Source organism: Strix aluco, chromosome 2, assembly GCF_031877795.1.
Source record: "Strix aluco isolate bStrAlu1 chromosome 2, bStrAlu1.hap1, whole genome shotgun sequence".
In the NCBI taxonomy this organism is placed as follows: domain Eukaryota; kingdom Metazoa; phylum Chordata; class Aves; order Strigiformes; family Strigidae; genus Strix; species Strix aluco.
This window is the reverse complement of record NC_133932.1, coordinates 108,627,651-108,650,707: the sequence shown is the minus strand read 5'-3', so window position 1 is coordinate 108,650,707 and position 23,057 is coordinate 108,627,651. Positions and strand designations below refer to the sequence as shown.

The 23,057-nt window shown below is 40.8% G+C and overlaps 1 protein-coding gene across 4 annotated transcripts in view; it reads right to left on the bottom strand.

Moving 5' to 3' along the window:
* Positions 1-23,057, bottom strand: part of WDFY2 (WD repeat and FYVE domain containing 2) — a 74,702-nt gene that overhangs the window by 26,029 nt on the left and 25,616 nt on the right. For all 4 annotated transcript variants that reach the window (XR_012622079.1, XR_012622080.1, XM_074815762.1 and 1 more), the window contains exons 2-3: positions 13,728-13,795; positions 7,583-7,656 (exon numbers count right to left, since the gene is read on the bottom strand). Coding sequence is in view for 2 of the 4 variants with exons in the window: in XM_074815762.1 (XP_074671863.1) it covers positions 7,583-7,656; positions 13,728-13,795 (142 nt within the window). In the remaining 2 variants the exon portion in view is untranslated. The remainder of the gene's footprint in view (positions 1-7,582; positions 7,657-13,727; positions 13,796-23,057) is intronic.

Here is a 23,057-nt window from a genome sequence, read left to right as displayed (position 1 = left end):
GGCATGTAGCAAACTCTTATTGCTCAGTACTGCCTGGGCAGAAACCTGCATGTGTACACAGTTACATGTGTACACAGTTATGTGCGCACACACATGGATGTGTGTATACACATGTATCCATATGTCTGCATACACTACACCCCAACCTGAACACTCGGGAGACCCAATAAATATGTAAGAGCCCCCTGAAGTTGCTCAATCCAAACTAGGTACTAATAAACCATGATGTGAATACATTTAAGGTTCCCGTTCAGAAGTCTCAGTGCTTCAGACAAACAGAAATCCAGACTTTTTTCCCCTTTGATTTTATCCCACTATTGGTTAATATTTATTCTGGTATCTCAAAAGGACGTTCTTACTTTGCTACTGCTTTGCTGTGGCTATCAAGCAGTTGTTTGTGGGATGGAGAGTTTAGCACAGGCTGGGGCTGCCTGGGGAGAGTGTGTGGTGTGAGCAGCAGGGCTCGCTCCTGCAGCCAGGGAAGACCACACCTATGGGGACTGGTTCTGCAGTCCTGATGCCTTGGTGCTGCTGTTTAACCACCAATATGGCTTTTGCACAAGGAAATGATGAAAACAGCAGCTACGAGTCTGCACGGCAGCCTCGGCTCCTGGAAAAACCCTATGTGGTTAAACTGACTGAGCACCTGTGTGTCTCTGCCACTTTTTTGAAAAGCAGACTTGCTCAAAGCTGGGGAAACAGAATGGCCACAACAAAACCCCTGCAACATCTCTCTAGAGGAAACACTCAGGCAAAAGGTAGGCTCTGTGGCATCACTGCAGGAAGAAAGGCAACCATATCCTGCGCTGTGTCAAGAGAAGTGTGACCAGCAGGTCGAGGGAGGTTATTCTCTCCCTCTACTCTGCTCTTGGGAGACCCCACCTGCAGTGCTGTGTCCAGCTCTGGGGCCTGCAACATAAGAAAGACATGGACCTAGTCGAGCAGGTCCAGGAGACCACAAAGATGATCAGGGGGCTGGAGAACCTCCCTTACGAGGACAGGCTGAGAGAGTTGGGGTTGTTCAGCCTGGAGAAGAGAAGGCTCCAGGGAGACCTTATAGCAGCATTCCAGTGCTTAAAGGGGGCTACAGGAAAGATGGGGAGGGACTCTTTTTCAGGGAGTGTAGTGATAGGATGAGGGGTAATGGTTTTAAACTGAAAGAGGGTAGATTCAGATTAGATAGAAGGAAGAAATTCTTCCCTGTGAGGGTGGTGAGGCACTGGCACAGGTTGCCCAGAGAAGTTGTGGATGTCCCCTCCCTGGCAGTGTTCAAGGCCAGGTTGGACAGGGCTTTGAGCAACCTGGTCTAGTGGAAGGTGTCCCTGCCCATGGCAGGGGGTTGGAACTAGATGATCTTCAATGTCCCTTCTAACCCAAACCATTCTATGATTCTATGAAATGCCAAAGAAACTTAAGTGTTATAGACAACGTTGGCAGACTAGCAAAAGGGCAACTGCAGCCCAGGAACAGACTAAAAGTAGATCATAGAACTGATGTCTTTCAAGAGAATTAGCTTTCAGGCTGCTGTCAGGTATCTACATGTGTACACCATGTACTCAGAGAAATAAAGAAAAATGAAGGAGTGTAAAACCACATCATATTAATAATTTATAGCAAACTACACAGAAACTCCCTGAGCTAAATCTAGCCAGGGGACAGAAGAAGTAAAATCTAACTCATTTAATCTGAAATAGGCTGAAAAAATAAAAGAAATGTTACAAACACAAGATAACATAAATTTTAAAGCATACAGTTGTGAAATGTTCTGTATAAGCATTGCCAAAAGCACTATGCAAGCATAGAGAGGACTGGACTTCAGGAGCCTATAGAATATATTTAAGGCAAACCAAATGTTTAGTGCAAATGAGCATGAAGAGACATTCTAACCACCAAAAACTGGTATTTATCCAGTTTCCAAACTGGAATTAAAAGAGAAGTCACTCTACATTTTCTGCAGGGTCACTGTAGGCAATCTGCACAGCTTTCCAGCACCAAGATTACCCTAACACATCACATCTACTGCTTGGCACCAACATGGAGAGGCTACATCTGTGGAACATCTACAGATCCCAGGCTTCCAGGAAAACAACTGTGAGTGATTTGAGGCAGCTACGTATTTTGCTGTTACTAGGTTTCTGTTCATAAGTTAGTTATAAATATGTTCTCTTGAATTGCTCTACTTCATCTTCCTTTCCTTAATCTGCTCCACCTCCCATTAGCTTTCTGCTGGCATCTGAGGATTACAGTGGGGAGTGTTATTTAAACAGCAGTAACAAATCAATTTCAAGTCAGCTGGACATACCAGGGACACCTTAACTCTACAAACCACAGAACATTAGAAATCTGCTATACCTCCCTAGCTACTTACAGGGGAAGTGGTTTTCATTAACCACTGCCTGAAGAACACCAAACCACCGCATGAAATGCTTTATATAAAGCCTACTTGAAGCAAGGCCCTTTGCTATGAATGCTAACTTTCTGCTGTCATTACCTAAAGAGAAATGGCTTCAATTGCTACAACATATGGTGGGAGAATATGTCTGCCTTTCCCACCAATTTGGCTGTCCCCAGGTTTGACTGTGGTGGCACACAGACGCTGGTGACTTTGGGTGGGATGAAAAGCATGTTTTGCGTTCTCATTTTTCTTTGCATTTTTCCTTGCATTTTTCCCTTGATAAATTTGATGTGGCCATTCTGTTTCATGATCTGAACAGTCCCACAGTTTCAGTGGAAGACTGAAAAGCCTTTTGAGTCTCTCCATTGTAATACAGTGAATCAAACACAACGGCAGTTTCTAAGGTTTACCCAAGTATTGATTAGCTCTGTAAGCTTTAATGCAAACCACAGCTATGTACTATTAATACAGCACTACATCCAAAGAGATAAACAAATACAGTATAAAATAAACAGTTCCAATTAACCTGAATACAATTTTTCCTTCTTTTTTTTTTCCCCTGAAGACTTCTTGCTTCTCATTTTCTTCTTTGAAAGCATATGATAATTTGTGATGCATTTTTTTGTTTTATATTTTCTATTCTTTCTCCGGGTATTTTACTCTCTGGTCCCCTTTACACTATCATGTGTTCTTCCACTGCACTCATTTCCCTCTCTCTCTCTCAAGGCCACGTGTATTAGTTGCGTCAATAGACAGGTATTTTAGCACAGGGCACCTTGCTCAAGAAATTCATGCCCTATTGCACATACATTGTGTCATCTGCACTACAAAAACACCGACTACATCTCTTTAACATTGTACCAGCAGAAACTGTTTTTCTATCCTTCCATATGTAGATGTTTGCTCCTCTCAGAGCTGCTGACGCTCAGTTCTCATTAGGCAGCTTTTTGGCTCTTCTTAATGAGCTAGAAAGGCTGGGGTCACCCACACAGCTCAGTCGGTGCTTGTTAATAGAACGGAGAAAGATTTCTGAGTCCTGCGTGAGCCCTTTTGCACAGGAGGGGCTGGGATATATTAGAGCACTCAGGATGGCAAAACCAAATCCCTCCCTGCAGGGATTAAAAACATTTTTTCTGGCAAGACCGCTCTTTGCTCTTCAGAGGTTTTTTTGGAGCTACCTTACTGCCTTTTTTACCATACTGAAAATGTTAGTGATCAGTCTTGGCTGTTTCAATAAGCTTATTATTACAATAATGACTTGGTACCATGAAAACCTTCACAAAGCAGAAAGGAGAATTCTTGAGTATCTGAAAAGACTGTCCAGTCTAGTGCCCACTGTTGTACAAAGACTCTCAACTATACCTTCACGGAGCATACTTCCTTCACACTGAAACATGCAGCCACCACAAACTTGAGCCTAAGACCTCTGTAAATCCTCATCCTGGAGATATTAGTAGCATCTTGTTTCAAATGACTCTTGTTAAGGCAAACAAAACCCATACTCAGGTGTGTGCCATTTCTGAGTCCTTGGCCATGGGGCCAGCTGGCAAGGCCCAAGGTCTAAGGAAGACCCATGTCTTTTCAAAGCTGCAGGTGGATGCCAACTGATGTATCCCAAAATAGCACTAGAGACCTCAGCTTAGGCAACTGAAGCAATTTCTCAGAGTCAATAATCTTTATATATTAGTTATGTGTTACTCACTCACAACCTAGTTCCCAGTCTGTACTCTGATAGACGATGTCATTTTGACAGCACACTGTGAATCTCCTTAAAGACTTGACTTCATCCTGTTCACACAAGTGGTTGACAGCACTCTCATGTCTTCCAGAGAACAAAGCCGCTTCAGAAATGGAAGAGAATGAAGACTCTTAAATCTACTGTCAGACCCTACATCTATGTCTGTTGCAAAGAAAGCTCTATAAAATAATTACAGCGTTTTCACTTTATAAAGCATAACTAGGAGAAAACAGAAACTATCATGTAGTTTTCTTGAAGGAAAAAATAGTAAACTTCCCACAGTGGCAGAGGGGAAAGGTAGACATCAGCAGGCAGAGCCTGACTCAGTTTCAGGTATTCAAAGTGCTGTTTATGGCCAAACTTGTAGAAACCTGCAAGATCAGGTGATGTAGAAGATGAATTTGCCTTAATAAGTACCATCCCCAAGGAAGAATTCTGAAGGGGTTATTCTGGAGCCCTGTCGTCCTTGTAGCCCTACTTGAAGTGTGTAACAGCTTCATCTAGACGCAAGCGTGGTCAGCAAAAAAGATCAATTTAATTAAGTTTCAGCTACCTAAAAACTAAATCCCTCATTTAAATCTCCCCCAAAATGGGGAGAGAGATTTATGCCATTCTAAAACAGTTTCTAAGGTAAGCAACGTGGGTGTCTCCAAAGACAATTCACCTCTCCTTACTGGATGCAGAACTTAATGGTTAACTTTATCTAGGAAGCTAACTTTCAGGTGGATGAAATTAGGTAAGGAGTCTCATCTTGGCTGTGGAAGTCTCATGTCTATTGCAAGTCACAGACCTTTCCTGTTTGTTCTTGTTGTGGTAACTTGAGAGACTTGCACCCGTTAAAGCAGGTTTTTCTCCACTTCAGAGCAAGGAATTTATGACCATGATAAAGTGTTTTGACTTCCAAAAGGGACCTCAGGCAATCCCTAAGACATAAAGTAACAGAAATATCATTTCTTCTCAGAAAATGTTTGCAAAGTGTAAAAAAAAATGCTAGATTTTTTTTTCTTTACTTACCACTGCTCTCAAGCAAGATGCTAGACAACCTTTTGCTCAAGAGAATGGTCTACTGTGTTGCACAAATGTTTGTGCAGTCTTCATGTTGAGAAGTTACAAAAGGTTGAAAGCAATCTCTTCATCTCTGTAGAAGCAAAAATTGTCACCCTGTTTCATAAGGAAAGGTGGCTATACAAGCTCACCTCATGGTGGCTTTGCTGGAACATCTTTCTATGACAATAACATTGCTGCCCATCCTTCTCAAAATGCACCGTACACATTTCTGAGGCTCATAACCAAAATTCATACAGTTTACAAAAATTTCATGTAAAAGAAAAAAGACAGTTCTACTTTCTTATCCCCGTTTACGTCAGAAAGTAAAAGCAGTACTTCCTTGAACTGCAAAAAGATTAGTTTGAGATTATGTGGCGCTGTCATGAGCATCATATCAGCTTACAGCCCTTGCCTGGAGCGCTTTCCTTCAACACAGCCAAAGTGAAGATGCAGAATGATTTTCAGCATTTTTTGGTCCTGCACCCAGTGTACACAAGGGTGCTAGGTGTCACCAGAAGTGCTAATATGGAACAGCTGACAAATTCCCAAATATTTCAAGCTGCTCAAGTAAATTACCTGTACTTTCCCTTTGAGGGTCACACAATTAAAAGTAAGGGCACTAAGGTCACCTTGTTGCAGTAAATTCTTATTTTTTGGTCAGTGTGCCCTGTTTGAATACTCCTGTGCTAAACTAATCATCATAGCTGTGCCCAGGAAGGAAAAATTATTCTTTCCTCCAGAGGGTGGTTGTAACCCACTTTCAAGTACCTCGGGATTTTCTCTAACACCCCAATATTGCTGGGACTTGAATATGGGGCTACCCTTGCTCTTCTTCTATTCCCACATCCACTGCTTCTTGTAGCACATTACAGTTGTCATTTCTCTTACAAGCCTTAGGTTTGCTACAGAGGGAAACATTTCATCGCTGGTGGAAGCTTGTGGAGCACAATCTGTTTTCTGCACAATCCTCTACCACACCACTGCCTGCAGCTACAGGGGACTAAATCAAGCAACAGATGAGCCCTTCCCCCCTCCTATGCACTTGTATCCAGAAGACTGGGAAAAGAAAAGCCCAGCTTAGCAACAAATAGACATAGCAATATATACCTGTAAGTACCTAAAGTCACATGTTGGTTTATCACCTGCATATCTCATTTACCTTCTTTAGCTTCAGAATGGAAAATATTTGACTCAATTCAGACTCAAGCACCCCCTGACTCTTCAAGGCAAAATGCCCCGAAGACAAAGGACACATCTCTTCCATCATGCCAGAGTATTTAAATGCCTTATTTACAGTCGCCTTTACATTCCTCAAAGGCCTGGTGAAAACAAAAGTGCTACGTAGTAGGAGTGGCAAATTACAGCTATTTCAAAGAGTGGGAAGGAGGGAATTTCAGAGGTGCAGGGGATTCTCAGGCAGCTGTCCCATCTCCTAGATACAAAAGCAGAAATCTCCTACAGGCACAAAAAAAAAAATCTCTGCTACTAGCCATTAATAGCTTTATAGGTCAAAACCTTCACATCTTTGATACAGCTCACAGGCAACAACTAAAAGAGTCACACATCCTTTCCCAAATACCATCCTAGCTTTAGTGGAGACAGCTGCCCTTATGTCAACCTGCAAACACTCATTCAGTTATAAAGTCCGTAAGGCAGAGACAACAGCAGTAAAAATCTGAAATTATGGTAAAATGCTCTTAAACTGGAAGAGGAGTCTATTGATGAGGCATAGGTGAAAAATACCTCTCTGACCCATGACTGTTCCACAAAGTGATATAGCTCTTTACTTATCATTGCACAAGACAAACCCAATGAATTAAAGTCAACTGCTACCCTCTGTCCCAGATCTAAAAGATAGACTCTTGTTTTAATACCCTGCTTCCTTTTCACACACACGTATCTCCGATTTAATGAACCAAATCTTTCAGCAACAGCACTGACAGTTAGGAGCAACTCCTCTGAAGGAAGTGAGAGGAAAACAAAATCTGAACCCTAAAGTTTGGAAAAGCAGCTAGATATGGAACAGAAATCCACCTTCTGCCTCTCAGTAGATGATTTTTCCCCTCTTAATTGCTGCTTTCAGAAAACTTTGGTGTGGTATGATTAACAAGGCACTCAAATTTAATAAAACAACAGCTGTTTTTCTGTGTTACTTTTAAAGATATATGCAAATTAAGACTGTTTGTTGAGTGCCTAATAAATATTGTAAACTCCACTCAATCTCTTTGTGGCAGTTGGAATGAAATTCGTACTAATCTGCCATTTTCTACACTACAGCTTCAGTTCCACTAGCAGTAAAAAGTCTCTCTCCCAAACACTAGCAAAAATATCCTCACCACAACATCACACATATACTTCTCAAAAGGGAAGCATTTCAACTAGAAATCTTTGGATGTACTTACTGAGATTGTACCATTGTCTAGACCTATGGACAGCCTTCTGGTTTCCGGGTTAAAAGACATGCATGAACATGGAGCTGAAAAAAATGAACATGTTGATGAAGTTAACAAAACTGTGATTCTCATTTTCTTGAAGTTCTGGAAAGCCTAAAACTAGCTAACATGCTTTATGATGCTGTTCAGCATTTTGCCCCTTCCAATAGACAAGCATTAAAAAAAAAGTGTTCTTGCAATTCATTCAACCTTATCCTATTAGGACATGGAACAATGGCTATGTCTTGCTCCAGCTCCTTCATTTTTTCTTATTAGTTATCTGAAAACAGGCATGTCATACAAGAGCAGTGATGGTGTTTTAATACAAGAGGCACCTGACATTTCAGATTAAATCTGAGAGATTACTTATCCGAATAATTTAGTTTTTTACATTTTCCTGAACTTTAGTGACAATAAAAGAAAATACTGTATTATGTCAGAGGCTTGTATCCTATACCTGCAGTAAGAAAGTTAACCTGTAGGAATCAACATATAGGCCAATAATAAGGACTGTGAGTCTTAATTGTCCCCTACTCCAGTTTCACCACAGACAACACTATGACAGTACCACATACTATGGCCAAAATAAAAGATTGTATCGAAAACTAGCCATTGTTTTATTATATCAATATTACTTTAATAAACATCAGGATGTACTCTTAAATTGCAGACAAGTCAGTCATATTATGGTCTCTCAAGGATCTGGCAGGGTTCACATCAAGGGTAAAACCAGAATTTTCTTGCAAGAATTCAAGAGTTACGCTTGGTTTAACTGAGAAATAGTGAAGTTGCATTCAGAAGGCAGGGATTGTTTTTACTGTTCAACACAGCAGCATGCAGCTGGGAGTCCTGCTGTCCCAACAGAAACCTTCAGGAATTATTTTTCAGCAGCAATTGCCAACTGCATCTAAGGGCAGGCATTCTTGCTCCTTTGACAGTGATAAGAGTGTTTTTTAAACCATATCCTTGTGATAAATATAGAATACAGCCAGATGTGCTTTTAGTTCTGCTTTTTTCCCTCCTCTTGGTTTCTACTCTCCATTGTGACTACTCACAGTGTTTTAGTTACTAACAAGCTCGGAGTCCTCTCTTTTGCAGTACTGTATATCTGCCATATTCTCAATTTGTGTAATGTCTCACTTAGGATTAAACAGCCCATAGCTCAGCAAATCTTCCTCGATAGTTTAGTTGGCAGAAAAGCTATATGACGAAGAGGTGAGTCTATGCTGACTGTTAAACAAAACTCGTTCTACCTTCAGTATTGACTCCCCCTTGAAACACTTCCTAAAGGACAACCAACCACAAGCAGAAAGCCTACCAGATCCACATCCAGGAAGGCACCTCGATTTATTTCTTTCCTGGAAGGGTCGACTGAGTTAATGCAAATAAAATACTTCAGTTCAGGGAAACAGCCAGAAAGGAAACACAAATTAGGGCTACTAACAGTGACAAAATTGCTCCTTCCCATACCTCCTCCTCAGAAAAGGCAATCTCAAATCATCCCTTCAGATGGTGGTGCCTTACTATTATATTGAGGCTTCTAGGGTCGTAGCAGAATGAAGCAGTTGTAGGAAAAAAAAAAAAAGCAATTCTAAGCAGAATAAACATCAAATGCTTTTAAAGGCACTTAATGTCAGAACGGGCATATTCTACATATCAGCTTTTAAACACTGTGCATACATTGAAAGAGCTACTAGTAACTCTGAAGGCAATAAACAGCTCGCAGACAAGAAGTCTCAGGTAAATTAGCTATTTGAAGTATGCTTTTCCCAAGTAGCCTGGAACACTTCAGACACAAAAGGTGCAAGCAACTGCTTGACACGGGCTGATTGCAAAAAAAGTAACTTCTAAATTCCAGACCTGTGTGTGTACACAGTCATAGCAGTATGAAGATACTTAAATCATTTTCCTAAGGGAATTCTTCAGTAACACATGCTCTTGGAAAAATCATTATGCCAGCACTAAAATTACATTCGCACTAGCTACGCTAATGTAGTTAAAGTGATGCCATTTGTAACAAGACTGCACCGGCTTACACTTTAGTGAAAATAAGATGATATTCAGATATTTAAGAACTTAGGCTCATTAAGAAGAGGGGAAGAGAAAAAAAAACCGACCACCACCCCTCCCCCTCCCAACCCCTAAGCTTCTGAAATGTTTAAGATCCTTTTAAAATAACATCCAGGAAAAATAACAGCACTCTGAAGGCCCCTTACTTCAGTATTAACTATGATTTGGATTTCAGATTGGAAAAAGATTGATCTGAACTACTACAGGTGACAGGTAAGATATTCCTGATGCAGAAATCTGGCTGCAGTCTTTATCTTAAATATAGGGCAAATACACACTGATTTTAGCCTTTGAAAATGAATTCTGGAGGAAAAGCCCAATTACATACTTCATGCTCTCAACAGCATGTCACCTCTATTAGAGGCTGACAGAAGTAGAAGAGAAACACAAACTTTGTACCTGCAGTTTCAGGGACCCCTTTTTGAAGTGCCTAAAAGTGGCATAGTTTAAGACTGAAGGATCATGTTTTGCTTTGCAGTCTTTCTACCCTCTTGTTCAAAGCAAAGTGTTAGCTATGAAAACCATCAGAAGACACACAGTGTATTATCTGCCTTAAAGACTGGATACTGCACTGTTCCTCACTACAATAAATCCTTTACTCCATTCCTCCATCTGTGGGAGGTTTTTTGTTTGGTTGGGTTTGGGTATTTGTATGGCGCTTTTTTTTTTTGGCAAAGCTTACTTCCCTTTTCCTTTCATAAATTTGTGTCGATTAAGTTGGGGTTTTTTTCTCCTATACAGACACTGCCCAAAAGTCACACATCTAACCGTGGTTACATGTCTATAATCTGTGTTACATATGTGTAACTAAGGGTATACATCTAAACCATTAAGAGGGTAAACACGCTCATCAGAGGTCTGTTGATACAGTTGTTGAGACAATGCTGGAGTGAAGGAGATGCATTAGCCAGGTTTCCAGCTTACTTAGTTTGCCTTACTGACAATATAACAGTGTGTTTAACACCCGTGGCTCTTTCTATCTCAAGGATTTTCTCATGGAGGAGATGATTTAGGGAGGCTCTGCAGAGAGACCTAGACAGGCTGGAGCGATGGGCTAAGGCCAACTGTATGAATTTCAATAAGGCCAAATGCTGGGTGCTGCACTTTGGCCACAACAACCCCCAGCAGTGCTACAGGCTTGGGGAGGAGTGGCTGGAGAGCTGCCAGTCAGAGAGGGACCTGGGGGTGTTGATTGACAGCCAGCTGAACATGAGCTAGCAGTGTGCCCAGGTGGCCAAGAAGGCCAATGGCATCCTGGCTTGTATCAGAAATAGCGTGGCCAGCAGGGACAGGGAAGGGATCTTACCCCTGGACTCGACACTGGTGAGGCCGTACCTCAATTACTGTGTTCAGTTTTGGGCCCCTCACTACAAAAAGGACATTGAATTACTCGAGCGTGTCCAGAGAAGGGCAATGAAGCTGGTGAAGGGTCTGGAGCACATGTCGTACGAGGAGCGGCTGAGGGAACTGGGGTTGTTTAGTCTGGAGAAGAGGAGGCTGAGGGGAGACCTCATCGCCCTCTACAGCTACCTGAAAGGAGGTTGCAGAGAGCTGGGGATGAGTCCCTTTAACCAAGTAACAAGCGATAGGACAAGAGGGAATGGCCTCAAGTTGCACCAGGGAAGGTTTAGACTGGATATTAGGAAGCATTTCTTTACAGAACGGGTTGTTAGGCGTTGGAATGGGCTGCCCAGGGAAGTGGTGGGGTCCCCATCCCTGGAGGTGTTTAAGAGTTGGGTTGACAGCGCTGAGGGATATTGTGTAGTTGGGAACTGTCAGTGCTAGGTTAACGGTTGGACTAGATGATCTTCAAGGTCCTTTCCAACCTAGACGATTCTGTGATTCTGTGATCAAAAATGTGGTCATGATGTTGTCTGGAATTTTTCAACCACAGAAACACCAATAGGCAGGGCATAAAACTTTCTAATTGGGGAAATCCCACTGCTAAAGAGCAGCAAGTATCCCTACTCAGAAGAGATGATCTACAATCTTGATCTTTTTTCCAGATATTTAATGGGTTTCATGTTCAGAATGCACTGGTGGTCCCACTTGGGTATAGAGCTTGACCAAAGCATATGGCCAGCTCAGCCCAACTCCTCATCCTCTTTATGTCCCAGAGTAACCAGGGCACAAGATCAGTTATTAAGGCTACCTGATATCAAATCATTAAATGGTGTAGGTTATGCACCATCAAAGTCACAAGTCATGCTAACAAGGTATCTATAGGTGGGACCTCCACTCATAGCTTGCTAAGCAGCACAAAGGCACCATCATGCCTACTACATTTTTACACAGAGAACCTCTGGGCAGTCGTCGTTCCCTAAACAACAAAACCCAGTATGAACCTAAAGCAGAGGACCATCAAAAAGGTGATCCACACAGAAAGAGACACAACGATCATTTCCAGTCAAGAGCAGACTTGTGCAGAGGCTGACTCAGAGCCCTTCCTATGATTTCCAAGCTTAAAGCCATGGCTGGTAACAATGTAACTGGCATTGCTCCAGTCATCAATTATAGCGGATCACTCCTGAAATTGGTGAATATCACAGCACAATTTTAATATCCCATGGCTCAAAAGTTTACCAGCCTTCCAAGCGAAGGAGCTGTGTCAGGTGTTCAAATTTATGAACGGACTTTAAAATAGTCCCCTTTTAGTAGATCTGGATCTACTCCATCATTTCCAGTGAAGCTGTTATTACTGGCAATAATGCAGCCTTGCTGAGACCAGAGGAGGACCTAAGACTTTAAAATGCAAATGTATGCAAAAACACCACACAGAAAGATAGAAGTATTAATGCCAAACTGCTATAATAGCCATTTCTTAACAGTTTGACTGGGGAAAGCAAACAACTCTTAGGACAGGTCAAGGGAACTCAGGCCACTGTTAGCGATTGTGACAGAGCTTCACAGACTGCTACATCATTAGCTGGTTTCCAATACCTTTTTGTGCAAACTCTTGAGCAGAAAATACCTTTGAGGCTTGACATATTCTTATGAGCTAGTCCATCACCAAAGGAAGACGACAGATCCTCTTCTCTACCAAATGAACACTTTCTTAGAGGAGGCAGTCAAACACTATGGCCACTCTAAAGTCCCAAGTTGATGTTGTGGTACTAAAACTTATATCTAGTAAATATTTTACGTACCATGGAGACAGATATCTCTTTCAAATCTAGCTATCTTAGCTGAAAATAATTATTTCTCCAGACAGTAAGAATACCTCGATGGGACTTGATAAATGCTCCCCAATCTGTAGGTTTAAGGTCAGCTTCATAAGCTTTCCAAAGACAGCCTAACCTAGCACATCTGAAGCTGACTGAAGAACATCAGCATACCTTTGCTGCTGGTGACCTGCAGGCTTATACTCCTGCACTCAACACAGGGGTTATGACAAATAGCTAGGGCTGTGATTTCTTCAACTGTCTCTTGGAAAAATGGACATCAATCTGCAGTTTCTTTTAAAGTGTGAACAGTCTTTAGGAGAGGAGACATACAGCAGACCATACTGGAGGGATCCATTACAGAGATTTGGTTTTGCACATTTAATTGCAGGGGTAAAATGATTCTGCTTCTCCACTGGAAGAGTTGCCTTCCCTGTCCAGTATCCTCTCCATCATATTAGCTGACACAGGATATTAAGTTCTTACCAAATAAAACCATTTACCATTGCACTCTAATGGACTGAGCACATGCAGTAGGAAGGGCAGAGTGATTTATACTGGAGACTTACAAAGCTTTATGGACTCCATTAGTGGCAGAATGCAAGACTACTTTTTGAGCTCCACACTTTTTAATCTATGTTTGCATTAAACGTTCATCCCTTGCCAGCATATCTGTATCCTTTTGCTGCTGTAATCCCTGATGTCTCTCAGAAGCATTAGCATGCAACTTAGTAAAGCTTCACAGAAACCAAGAGGATTGTTCAAGAATAATATTTAATACGAAGTGGTAAGCTTGCAAATGGTCAAAAACATGAAGTTTCATCATAACGAGAAAACCCATTTTACAAATACCCAGTAGATAGCGAACATCTCCTTATACTTACATGGCATTGCATGGTATATGCTGGGCCAGTACTGCCCACTGTCTCTCTTCAGCCAGACACGAACTGTTCTACAAAAGAAAAACCACAGCACACACATGAGGAAGAATGAAAAAGGAACCATGAATGAAAACAAAGTGGTGACATTGAACGCACAAACCCTTCTTCAAAATTAAATTATTTTGCTGAGAGGGAGATAAGCATGTAATCTCCTACAACAGCCTTATACATTAGCCTCAGATTAACCTCTGTAAAATGATGACAGTAGCCCATTTCTTGGTTCCATGTCATACTCAACATCTTGGCTGCACACACCACAACAGTATTTGGAAACTGCTATGGCTTTTTGCCAGACTGGAACACAACTGTTCATTAGCCCAGGTAAGCACTCCTGTTTCAGCCCATCCAGCAGGAAGCCTTCTTCCTGCTCTCAGGGTAGGCCTTGGTCCATCTGCTGCCTGCTGTTTCATTGTTCTACTTCAGGAAAACCTCTAAGCAAAGGAATGAGGTTCTGAGATTTTCAGCTTCTATTTACTCAGATTATGTCCGTTTGTGCCAACAATGAGCTCTTCAGTTTCAGAATCTTCCCCTTCCCTCAGTGAACTCAGAATGCTATCAGATGCCCACTGAGTATCAGGCTGAAGAAGACATACTCTTGTCCTTCTCTGAAGAGAATGATCAAGGCAACAGGCAGCCTTGCAGTGTGCCACCCATTTGGAGTTGCTGTCCTCAAATAGAGGCACCTAGAACCATGCAGTGCCCCAGGCCTCCCCACAAACACGAGCGTTTCCTCTCTGTTAGATCTTCCCAGTGTATCTCAGGATTACTTTTGCTTTCTCGTAATCATATCATACTGGCAGCTCCCTGTCTCTCAATCCGTGACCTTCACACGCTTGAGATGCTTGTTGCTTCTTGTTTCCTGAGCAGAGAATCTGGACTGATGTACCATCTGGGTCACTAAATTTTTATTATTTCAGTCTCCATTGTCATTTGCTTGTTTTGTCCAATCTCTGAAGCCTCTTTCTAATTGAGGCTCTCTCTTAACTTTAGTTCATCAGCTAATTTCATCGAAACATGCCTAGTAACAGTGTCACCAGTTAAAGCAGCAGGCTACCAGTAATCTCCTGCTTGTTCCTGCATAGCCCACTGTCATCCCGATTACAGTCAACTGTTACCTGCCCTACTGTTCCTCAAACCCTTACCATCTCCAATTTTAACCAGTAAACTCTTCATATAATACTGTGTTCCATGCTTTACACCAAACATATTAACCTCTTCTAGAAAATTTAGTTACCCAAGACAGCATTGTGTTGGTGTAGCACACTAACCCATCACCCACTTCTGTTTATTTTCCACCAAAATTAGTATGCAATAGTAGGTATGAGAGATCTAAAAGACTAATGAGACTATTGTTAAACATAAATCTTATTTTCCTGTAACAAAACTATAACTTGCCCTTGATAGGAAGGAAAAAAAAAAAATCAACAAAAAAAACAAGAAAAAGAATTGCTCTTTCCAGTTCATGAAACATGGAAACACAGCTTATGGAGAAGACCACGTGGTCATTCCTACTGTTACTGTCATTTTCATGGAAAAGCAGATTTCAACCCTTTTTAGCCAGTAAAAGTTTAGAGCAATACTAATATAATATAATAATTGATCTAAGATATTACATACACAAATCAAGTCTTAACAGAGATGCCATGTAATATAATAAAGCAATTCAAGAACTAGTTATCTATCCTGCAAACTTCAAGCTAAGGGCTGCACCACTATGTGTTCCTGGATTGCCTATATCCAAAACCTGGTTTCTGATCATTCTACCCTGCATGCAAACTCATTTTTTAGCAAATAATTCAGACACCTGTGTTGGGCACTACACAAGCTGTATCATCTCAGAAATGTCTCATGCATACACTTTGACACAGTATGCTGCTCTAAAATCTAACATTTCACTGGGTCAAGTCCCACAGTTAGAAAGCTCTCACAAATGTCTCAAAAAATACAAAATTCAGCATAATTACCTCCTAAATCTAACAGCCTTTTTGCAACAAACACGTCAGCAGCTCTTTACCAGATCTGAAGCAAAACCATCAATACTTTTTCAGGGACAATTCATCAGCTGATAGCAACGTTATCGCATTTTGAATAGTGAGAGCACCAAATCCTTCAGTCATTTCTTGCTGTAGCTAACCGTAGGTGTGTCAGAGCAGTGCTCTGCATCTGGACCTCAGCACACAGTTCTGGGAAGACGTCCACAGCCACGGGGCTGTACATCAGGTTTGCAACAGGGTCCAAAACCTTTGGATCCACCTTTGGTAAGAAGGTGGTCACTGTAATTCTGAAAGGAGATCAGCCGCTCTGTTTCCTAAACACAAGAGCTCTTACTAATGTGTTTATCCTCGACAAATGAAGTTATTGTGGGAATGAATGAGTGTGCAGAAAAAAATAATGGGATGAATCACAGGGAGATGAAATAACTCTATATGAAACAGCCCTGTGGAGGTGCACCAATATCCTGTGAGAGACTTGTCTTTCTTGACCATCCCAATCTATATAGTCAGTGCTACTGGTTTCAAAACTCCCAGGCTTTGAAAAAGTTGCCTCCTCTCCACTTCGAGGCTCTGGCAAATAATAAATCCAGTACAACATCTTACAGATAATTCAGCTCGTTAAAAGAAGACTACATACATGAAAAGGTCTTTCAAAAGCTGGAGGAAATAAAAATCAATTTTGTTTGCAAAAATGGCAGTAATTTGGATGCTTTGGGTTGTTTTTGCTGTTGTTTTTTAAACTGTACCCACTGCAGACTTACTAATTAATTTGACAATTATGTCGACATTAAGACTGCTAGATGAATGATATTGAAACAAAAAATATTTTCTACTTAAGCTTAAAAAAAACTCCCACCAAACCAAAAATCTGGTGGAGGTTCCTAGTTAAGAGCGAAACTACTTTTACTAGTGTAGGCCACTTCTGTATGTATGTGTGTAGGCCACAGTATGCTCATTTCTTTATGTAGTCAAATATATTTCCATTCAATGACTAATTCATGCAAAATGAGAAACAAAGCATTCTAAGAATAAAAGTACTATGAAAAGATGTTATCTAACTCTAAGGTGTGTGAAAGGGAACATAACCAGCAAGTCAGTTCATGTAACTCATTACAGAAATACTTATTTCCCCAGTAAATTATTTTAAATAAAGGAAAAAAAAAAGATCTTGTAAACAATTTATTTTAAAACTAAGGATGATTACTATACATATGATTAAAACAAGCATTTAAAAGTTATGTTAAGCATTATAATGGAATTCTAATATCTATGTGTAAGCTGATGTAAAAGCAAAATAATTCTTATGTCAGGAAACGATGACTCATGATTTTCTTCTCTTAAAATCACTGTATTAGATTAGGTATTTTATTGAAAGAGGAAAAACTGACTTCAGTTCATTAAACTTTTCTGGGTAACTTTTTCCCAAAGTAGATTTGGGCTAAAGAACAAAATGTGACAACAACTGAACTTGGGAGAAGCCAAATGTTCTTGGAAGAGAGTGTGTCTTTTTTTTCAGCTGCAGTTCTGCACATTTTTGTATACTTCTTAACATAATACTACCCACTAGACGTGAAACCCAGAGCTTTTGAAGCTTCTAAAGAATGCAAAGAAAAAAACCCAAGCATGAATGAAAATAAGCTTTTTTTATGGCTATATAGCACGAAGAGTACTTGCTGTTTGCATGGTTATTGGACTTAAACACAGCACCCACCCAGATCAGGATCCATTCTTCAACTGCTCTAGAGTGATTCAGTCAGCATCACCATGGAAATGAGTTGCCCCTTCATTCTGTTGCCAGTGAATTGGCTTGGAAAGATTTTTAGAACCTGTCAAATCAATGGATACTCTTCTAGTCTTTTCATAACAGAGATGATTTATTTTTAAATGAGACAGGCTATACAGAAATATTTCTGCCATGCAAAAGACAGGCTACATCTTCATATATTAAGGGGATGTGAAAAACGTATAGTTTAAAAGAAAAATTGCTTCTCTCTGTTGTGCTCAAGAGCACGTGTCTCAAGTCCAGGTGGCTGTGGTTGTACTGGCAGGTCTCAGATGCACTGCTAGGCTGTGCACATGTGCAGGAGGCAGGCTTCATCTGAGCACCTACTACTCACAGCGGTGCCTATGTCAACAGCAGCACATCCACCTCAGCATGGCAGCTCTGCACTTCACCATCTACAGAAACTTAGTTCAGTCAGTGGTACATGCCATGACATCTTCTTTCTGATAAAGCCATTTTGCTCATACAAATCCTAGTTTGTGCATTTAGGTTGCAGCGTGCTCCATGAAAGTCTGCACAATGCTGCCAGGCTGGATGGAAGATTTTCTACTTGATACCTAGTCTGGCTTGAGCAGTCATCTCATTACTGGAAAACTCAGCGTTGCTTGGAGCTGTGGAGTTGAGTCTCTGTGACTGACTCATAGGCAGGGCGCTTGTCTTTGCTCCTTGGAGCCTTGGGTGAAATTAAGGCAAAAGACAAATACTGGTGTTGCATACAGTACAGACATATTAGACATGCTTAAGCCCTGTCCCAAGATGTTTGCATGTTACAATACTATGAACTCTGTTGTAGAGATCCAATACCACCATTACCTCAAGAAACACGTTATCCCTATTCCACTCCACTTCTCCAGAATATCCATAAAACCACCAGTTCTAGTTGTACAGTGTGAGTGAAGAAATCAGATATATCAGTTTCCTATAACAGATCCCTCCTCTGCTGTTTGTGAATGTTTTCATTCCTCACTCCTGCCTTTTTAAACATTTCTCTTCACGGAGATGCACTTGTGTAACACACTATCGCCTTCACGCCCCAGCCATACGTCAGCTGTATAACAGAGCAGAGGTAAACCTCAACACATACAATTTACTACAGTATTTTGTAGGTATTCTTGGGCTTCAGAAAATTGGTTTTAATAGCATTTTAACATATTCCTTGTTGTTTATACCTTGGACCATATATTGTGGATTTTTTTAATCTCCTGTCTTGCTGAGGGACCAAGAAGGTAAGCATCAAACCCAGTACAAGGTGTGCAGTTAGTTTTAAATGGCAATTTAATATACTCCTTATTATTGTTTATATCTTGGATCATATATTGTGAGTTTTTTTGATCTCCTGTCTTGTTCAGAGACCAAGAGGGGTCAGCATCAAACCCAGTACAAGGTGTGAAATGAGTTTTATTCCTATTTGTAGTGAGGTACAGAAATTTTTATCTGTCACTTTCTAAAGTTGTATCAGGCTCATGCAGAGATCAACGCCTGCCCTGTGTGCATTATTGCTCCTTGGGAAGGGGAGGTAGGTCATCAGTGCAAGTGACATTACATGGTTAAAAATAAAGCCATCCCCTTCTGTCAGCTATTCTAACCACAGAACTGATTTAACAGAGTTACAGAACAGTTTCCAAATAGGAAAAGGAAGACACTAAACTATTCTGGAAAATTCTTTAAAATGCTCATCTAGCTATTTAATTGACTGAAGAAAGAAAAAGAGATTAAGATAATACTATATCCAGGGTTAGTGCAATCTGTGAGGTTTCAGGCATACCTAATGGAGTATTAACACATATTCTCACCATCAATATATTGAAGTCTTCTTTAGTGTTGAAACAAAAAATTTAAAAAGTCCACCTGTTCCTAAATATCCAATAATAGACAATTCAGAAGTATTCAAAAGCCATGTCTCCCTGGCAACAGCAAAAGCCTTATCTGCTGTCATTAAATAAACATGACAATAGCAGTATTTGAAGTCCAAGTACAGCATTGACAGTTTTACTGCCTTTAACAGAGAGACACTGTCATTAGAAGTGGGATAAGGAAAACTATTTAACAACTGCATTAAAGATACTACAATACTATAAACCCCCAACTTCTCCAGGGACTTTTGTGGGCAAGAGATGTTAAGAGATTCTGGCTCCCACCAATTAATGACATGAGCTGCTACTGGGATTTTCTGAAAGAATAAAAGATCTTTCACATTTAGTGGCAGCTCATGAGCCACTGCCAGCGTACTGGAACCAGCAATGAGGAATTTCATTGCTCTGATAAATTTTGAAAGAAAATACATGAAAGCAAAAGTCAAAACTAGAACCAGTTTCTGAGCCAGCCTGTGTTTCAGGGAAAACAAAAAGAAATTTAATAGCAGAGTGCCAAAACCTCAGGCACCAAGATGACTTTATCTAACAGGTCCTCATGCTATGTTTTCCTGAAAAAAAAAAAACTAAAACAAACCAAAGCAAAGCCAAATCAACTCAAAACACCTACACTTCTACACCACCACCACACCCAAACCCAGCTGTAAAGATCCAGGGAGGTGCATGACTGTCTCTCAGGCTCACCTATGTTAGTCCCCCCAGAGACCATCACACAACTCTGACAGAGGGTTCTGCATAAACCCCACAATTTTGGGGCACATTCCAGGTTCTACCTCACTTTCACTGGTTTTGATGAACAAATGTGAGATTTAAACTGAACTATTCAAGGGTTTACTCACTGGACTCTTTCTAAGACTATGAGACAGTGTTGTTCAGCTAGCTATACATCACTGTGGATCTGTTCCAATTTCCTTCATATTACAGAAGGGCAGGTTTGGTTTCTAAAATGAAAGTGCAAGAGCTACTAGTTCAGAAAAGGGGGACAATGCATGGGGAAAAGATTAAAGAGTTTTGAAGAATGGGCTTTATTTCAGGGCTGTTTTAGAGAGGTTCTCTCTTAGCAGCAATCACATAAGGGCAATTTCTAGAAGATACAATATCTTCATTGTAACCTCAGTCTGTAACTCAAGCATCAGGCTTCCTATGAAATAAAAGACTTTTGAGCAATAATTGCACTCTTTACTCTGTATGACTCAAGCCCTGCAACAAAGCCATAGGAGTGGTAAGGTCTGGCTTCAAGAGGAAGCTGGGCCAGCTCTCAACAGCCAACACCTTTGACATCCTGCTGTTGGATCTGAAATGCTGTTGCCATTGCTGCCAGTCCAGCAGCTCTCATGCACAAAGCTCAGAAGCACGAGAGAAAAATGATTGCTGAAAGGAACATGAACCAAATAACAGCTGCATGCAGTCCTAGACATGAACAGCACAGGGAGCACACCTAAAACCACGTGGAGGCAGCTGGATCTGGCAGCAGTAGCTCAGGCACCAATGGTGCAGGAGGAAGGAGTCTGATGAGTCCTTGAACATTCAAATGCACTGTCAATCCCACCCAGTGATATAAAATGCCACTGCTTTGATTTTATTTATGCCTAGGCTAGCAGAGAATGTTTTAGGTGAGGTTCATGACTACAGCAAGCTCCATGATAATTATCTACACAGCATTTGTCAGACATGGGTCAATAGAAGTCCAGACAACGCAGGCACCCACCTGATGCGGAACAGGGACCTCAGGAGCAACTCCGCAGCCTGGTGCAAAGAGTAGGGTAGGGGAGAAATGCACAAGGGGACTCACATACGTACTTTTTTGACCATCAGCTGGCAGCAATGAATCTGATTTTTGCTACTTTTAATGATTCTTCTTATTAAATCTAAATAGCCTTATTTGCTCTCCTTCATAATCCTCCCCTGCAAACGTCTCTTGCCTCATCTGTTCTCAGAGTCACAAGTATAGTTTCTTGCCATGGACGCCAGCAAGACCCTGGATCCTACAAAAGTTAAAGTATATATGTTATATAAAAATTTTGATCATGAATAATCTCATTTTGAGCCAACATCTCCAGATAAGACAGGAAATGAGCTAGTAAAGTGTTGTGCAAACTAAGCTCAGGGGTTAATGATCTTTCAGAGCACTTTACTAGTTCTTTTCTGCTTAGGAGGAACGTGGTGGAAAAGTCCTGGAGTGAAGCTCAGTGCAAAGGTACACGAGGGAAGAAACTGCGAATTTGAAGTACTGTACATTTACCATCTATCTTCAGAAAAAAGCATTGCACAAAACAGTACACCAAGCAAGCAGGCAAACGGACCAAAAGGCAGAAATTTTTTCACAGAAAGCTTACACAACATCCTAGCTCAAACCAAACTTTATAAGTTATTTCCCTGTTTAATTCATGCTGCTGTAAACTCAATGCAAATGCATAATGCATGATAGGGAAAATGTTGAAGTTTTAGTAGGTTATATCAGCTATAGAACTGCATGGGTTTGTCAGGGAAAAACTATTATAATAGTCAGTGGTACTTAGACCTAAAAGAAAGAGACACCACTTTAATTTAACACAGTTTTGGTTTACAGGGAAGGCTTTTTGAGGATTTTGTGGGAAGTAACTAGAAAACAAAGATTCATAGAAGACAATCTCAGGAGAAATGGATTTTTATGACTCAAAAAAAATGATAACAACATGACAGTTTTACTACTCAGCTATGAAACAGTTTCCACCCATTTTTCAGTTTTCTGGACAATAAGCAATGCAGTTCAGTGATTTTTCCAGTTACCCGAGCGCATATGCCTGGAAGCAGTGCATGCTCTGCTGTTCAGGCACTGAACCAAAATCAGATTCTGCCCACTTTCCATTGCAGAAGCTTCAGGCAAGTAAAGAGAGACCAAAAAAATGAACCATAAGTCACAACCACAGAAAAATATTGTGTTACCTTGAGGTTACTAGCACATGGTTCAGAGAGCCGAGCTGCCTCATGTCTTCAGCAGCTCCACAAAAGCACTGCTCATCATGTGTCATATGAAGCAGTGCAGTGACTACACCACATTCCAGCATAAATGCCATAAGGAAGATAATTTTATCTGCAAATGTAGGTAAATGCAGGGCTGGAATTCTCAGTGAGCATCAATCTACAGCTTTGGAAATTATTAAACAATGACTGTTATATCACAGTAGGATTTTTTTTTTTTTTCAAGCAAAGTTTCAAAATTAACTCCCTCATTATGACCTGTGCATCAGTCTTCCTTACAGAGCTTTGGGGTAACAAAATGATCTTCATCCCTCCCTCTTACGCACAGACCTCCCGCACCTGCACCCCACCAAATGATTTCTCTTCCAGAACAGATGCAGCTTTGGTGCTTCTTGTACTGATCAATTCCTGTTTGCATTCAGGAAGCATAAACACAACCTTTTGAAGGTAATCTCATTGGATGATTTAATTATTGCAATCCAATTACTTTCACCTCCTTCCCACATTCGAAAGTTTCAGTAATTGAAGTTATTAGAAAGATTCTCATTAGATTAAAATACAGGCCTGCTATGCAATAAGTGACTCAGTGAAACCATGCTAAAAATACCTAGTAGATCCATGATTTGCAAGAAAGCAACCCTCCAGCTCCCCTCTAAGTTGTCCA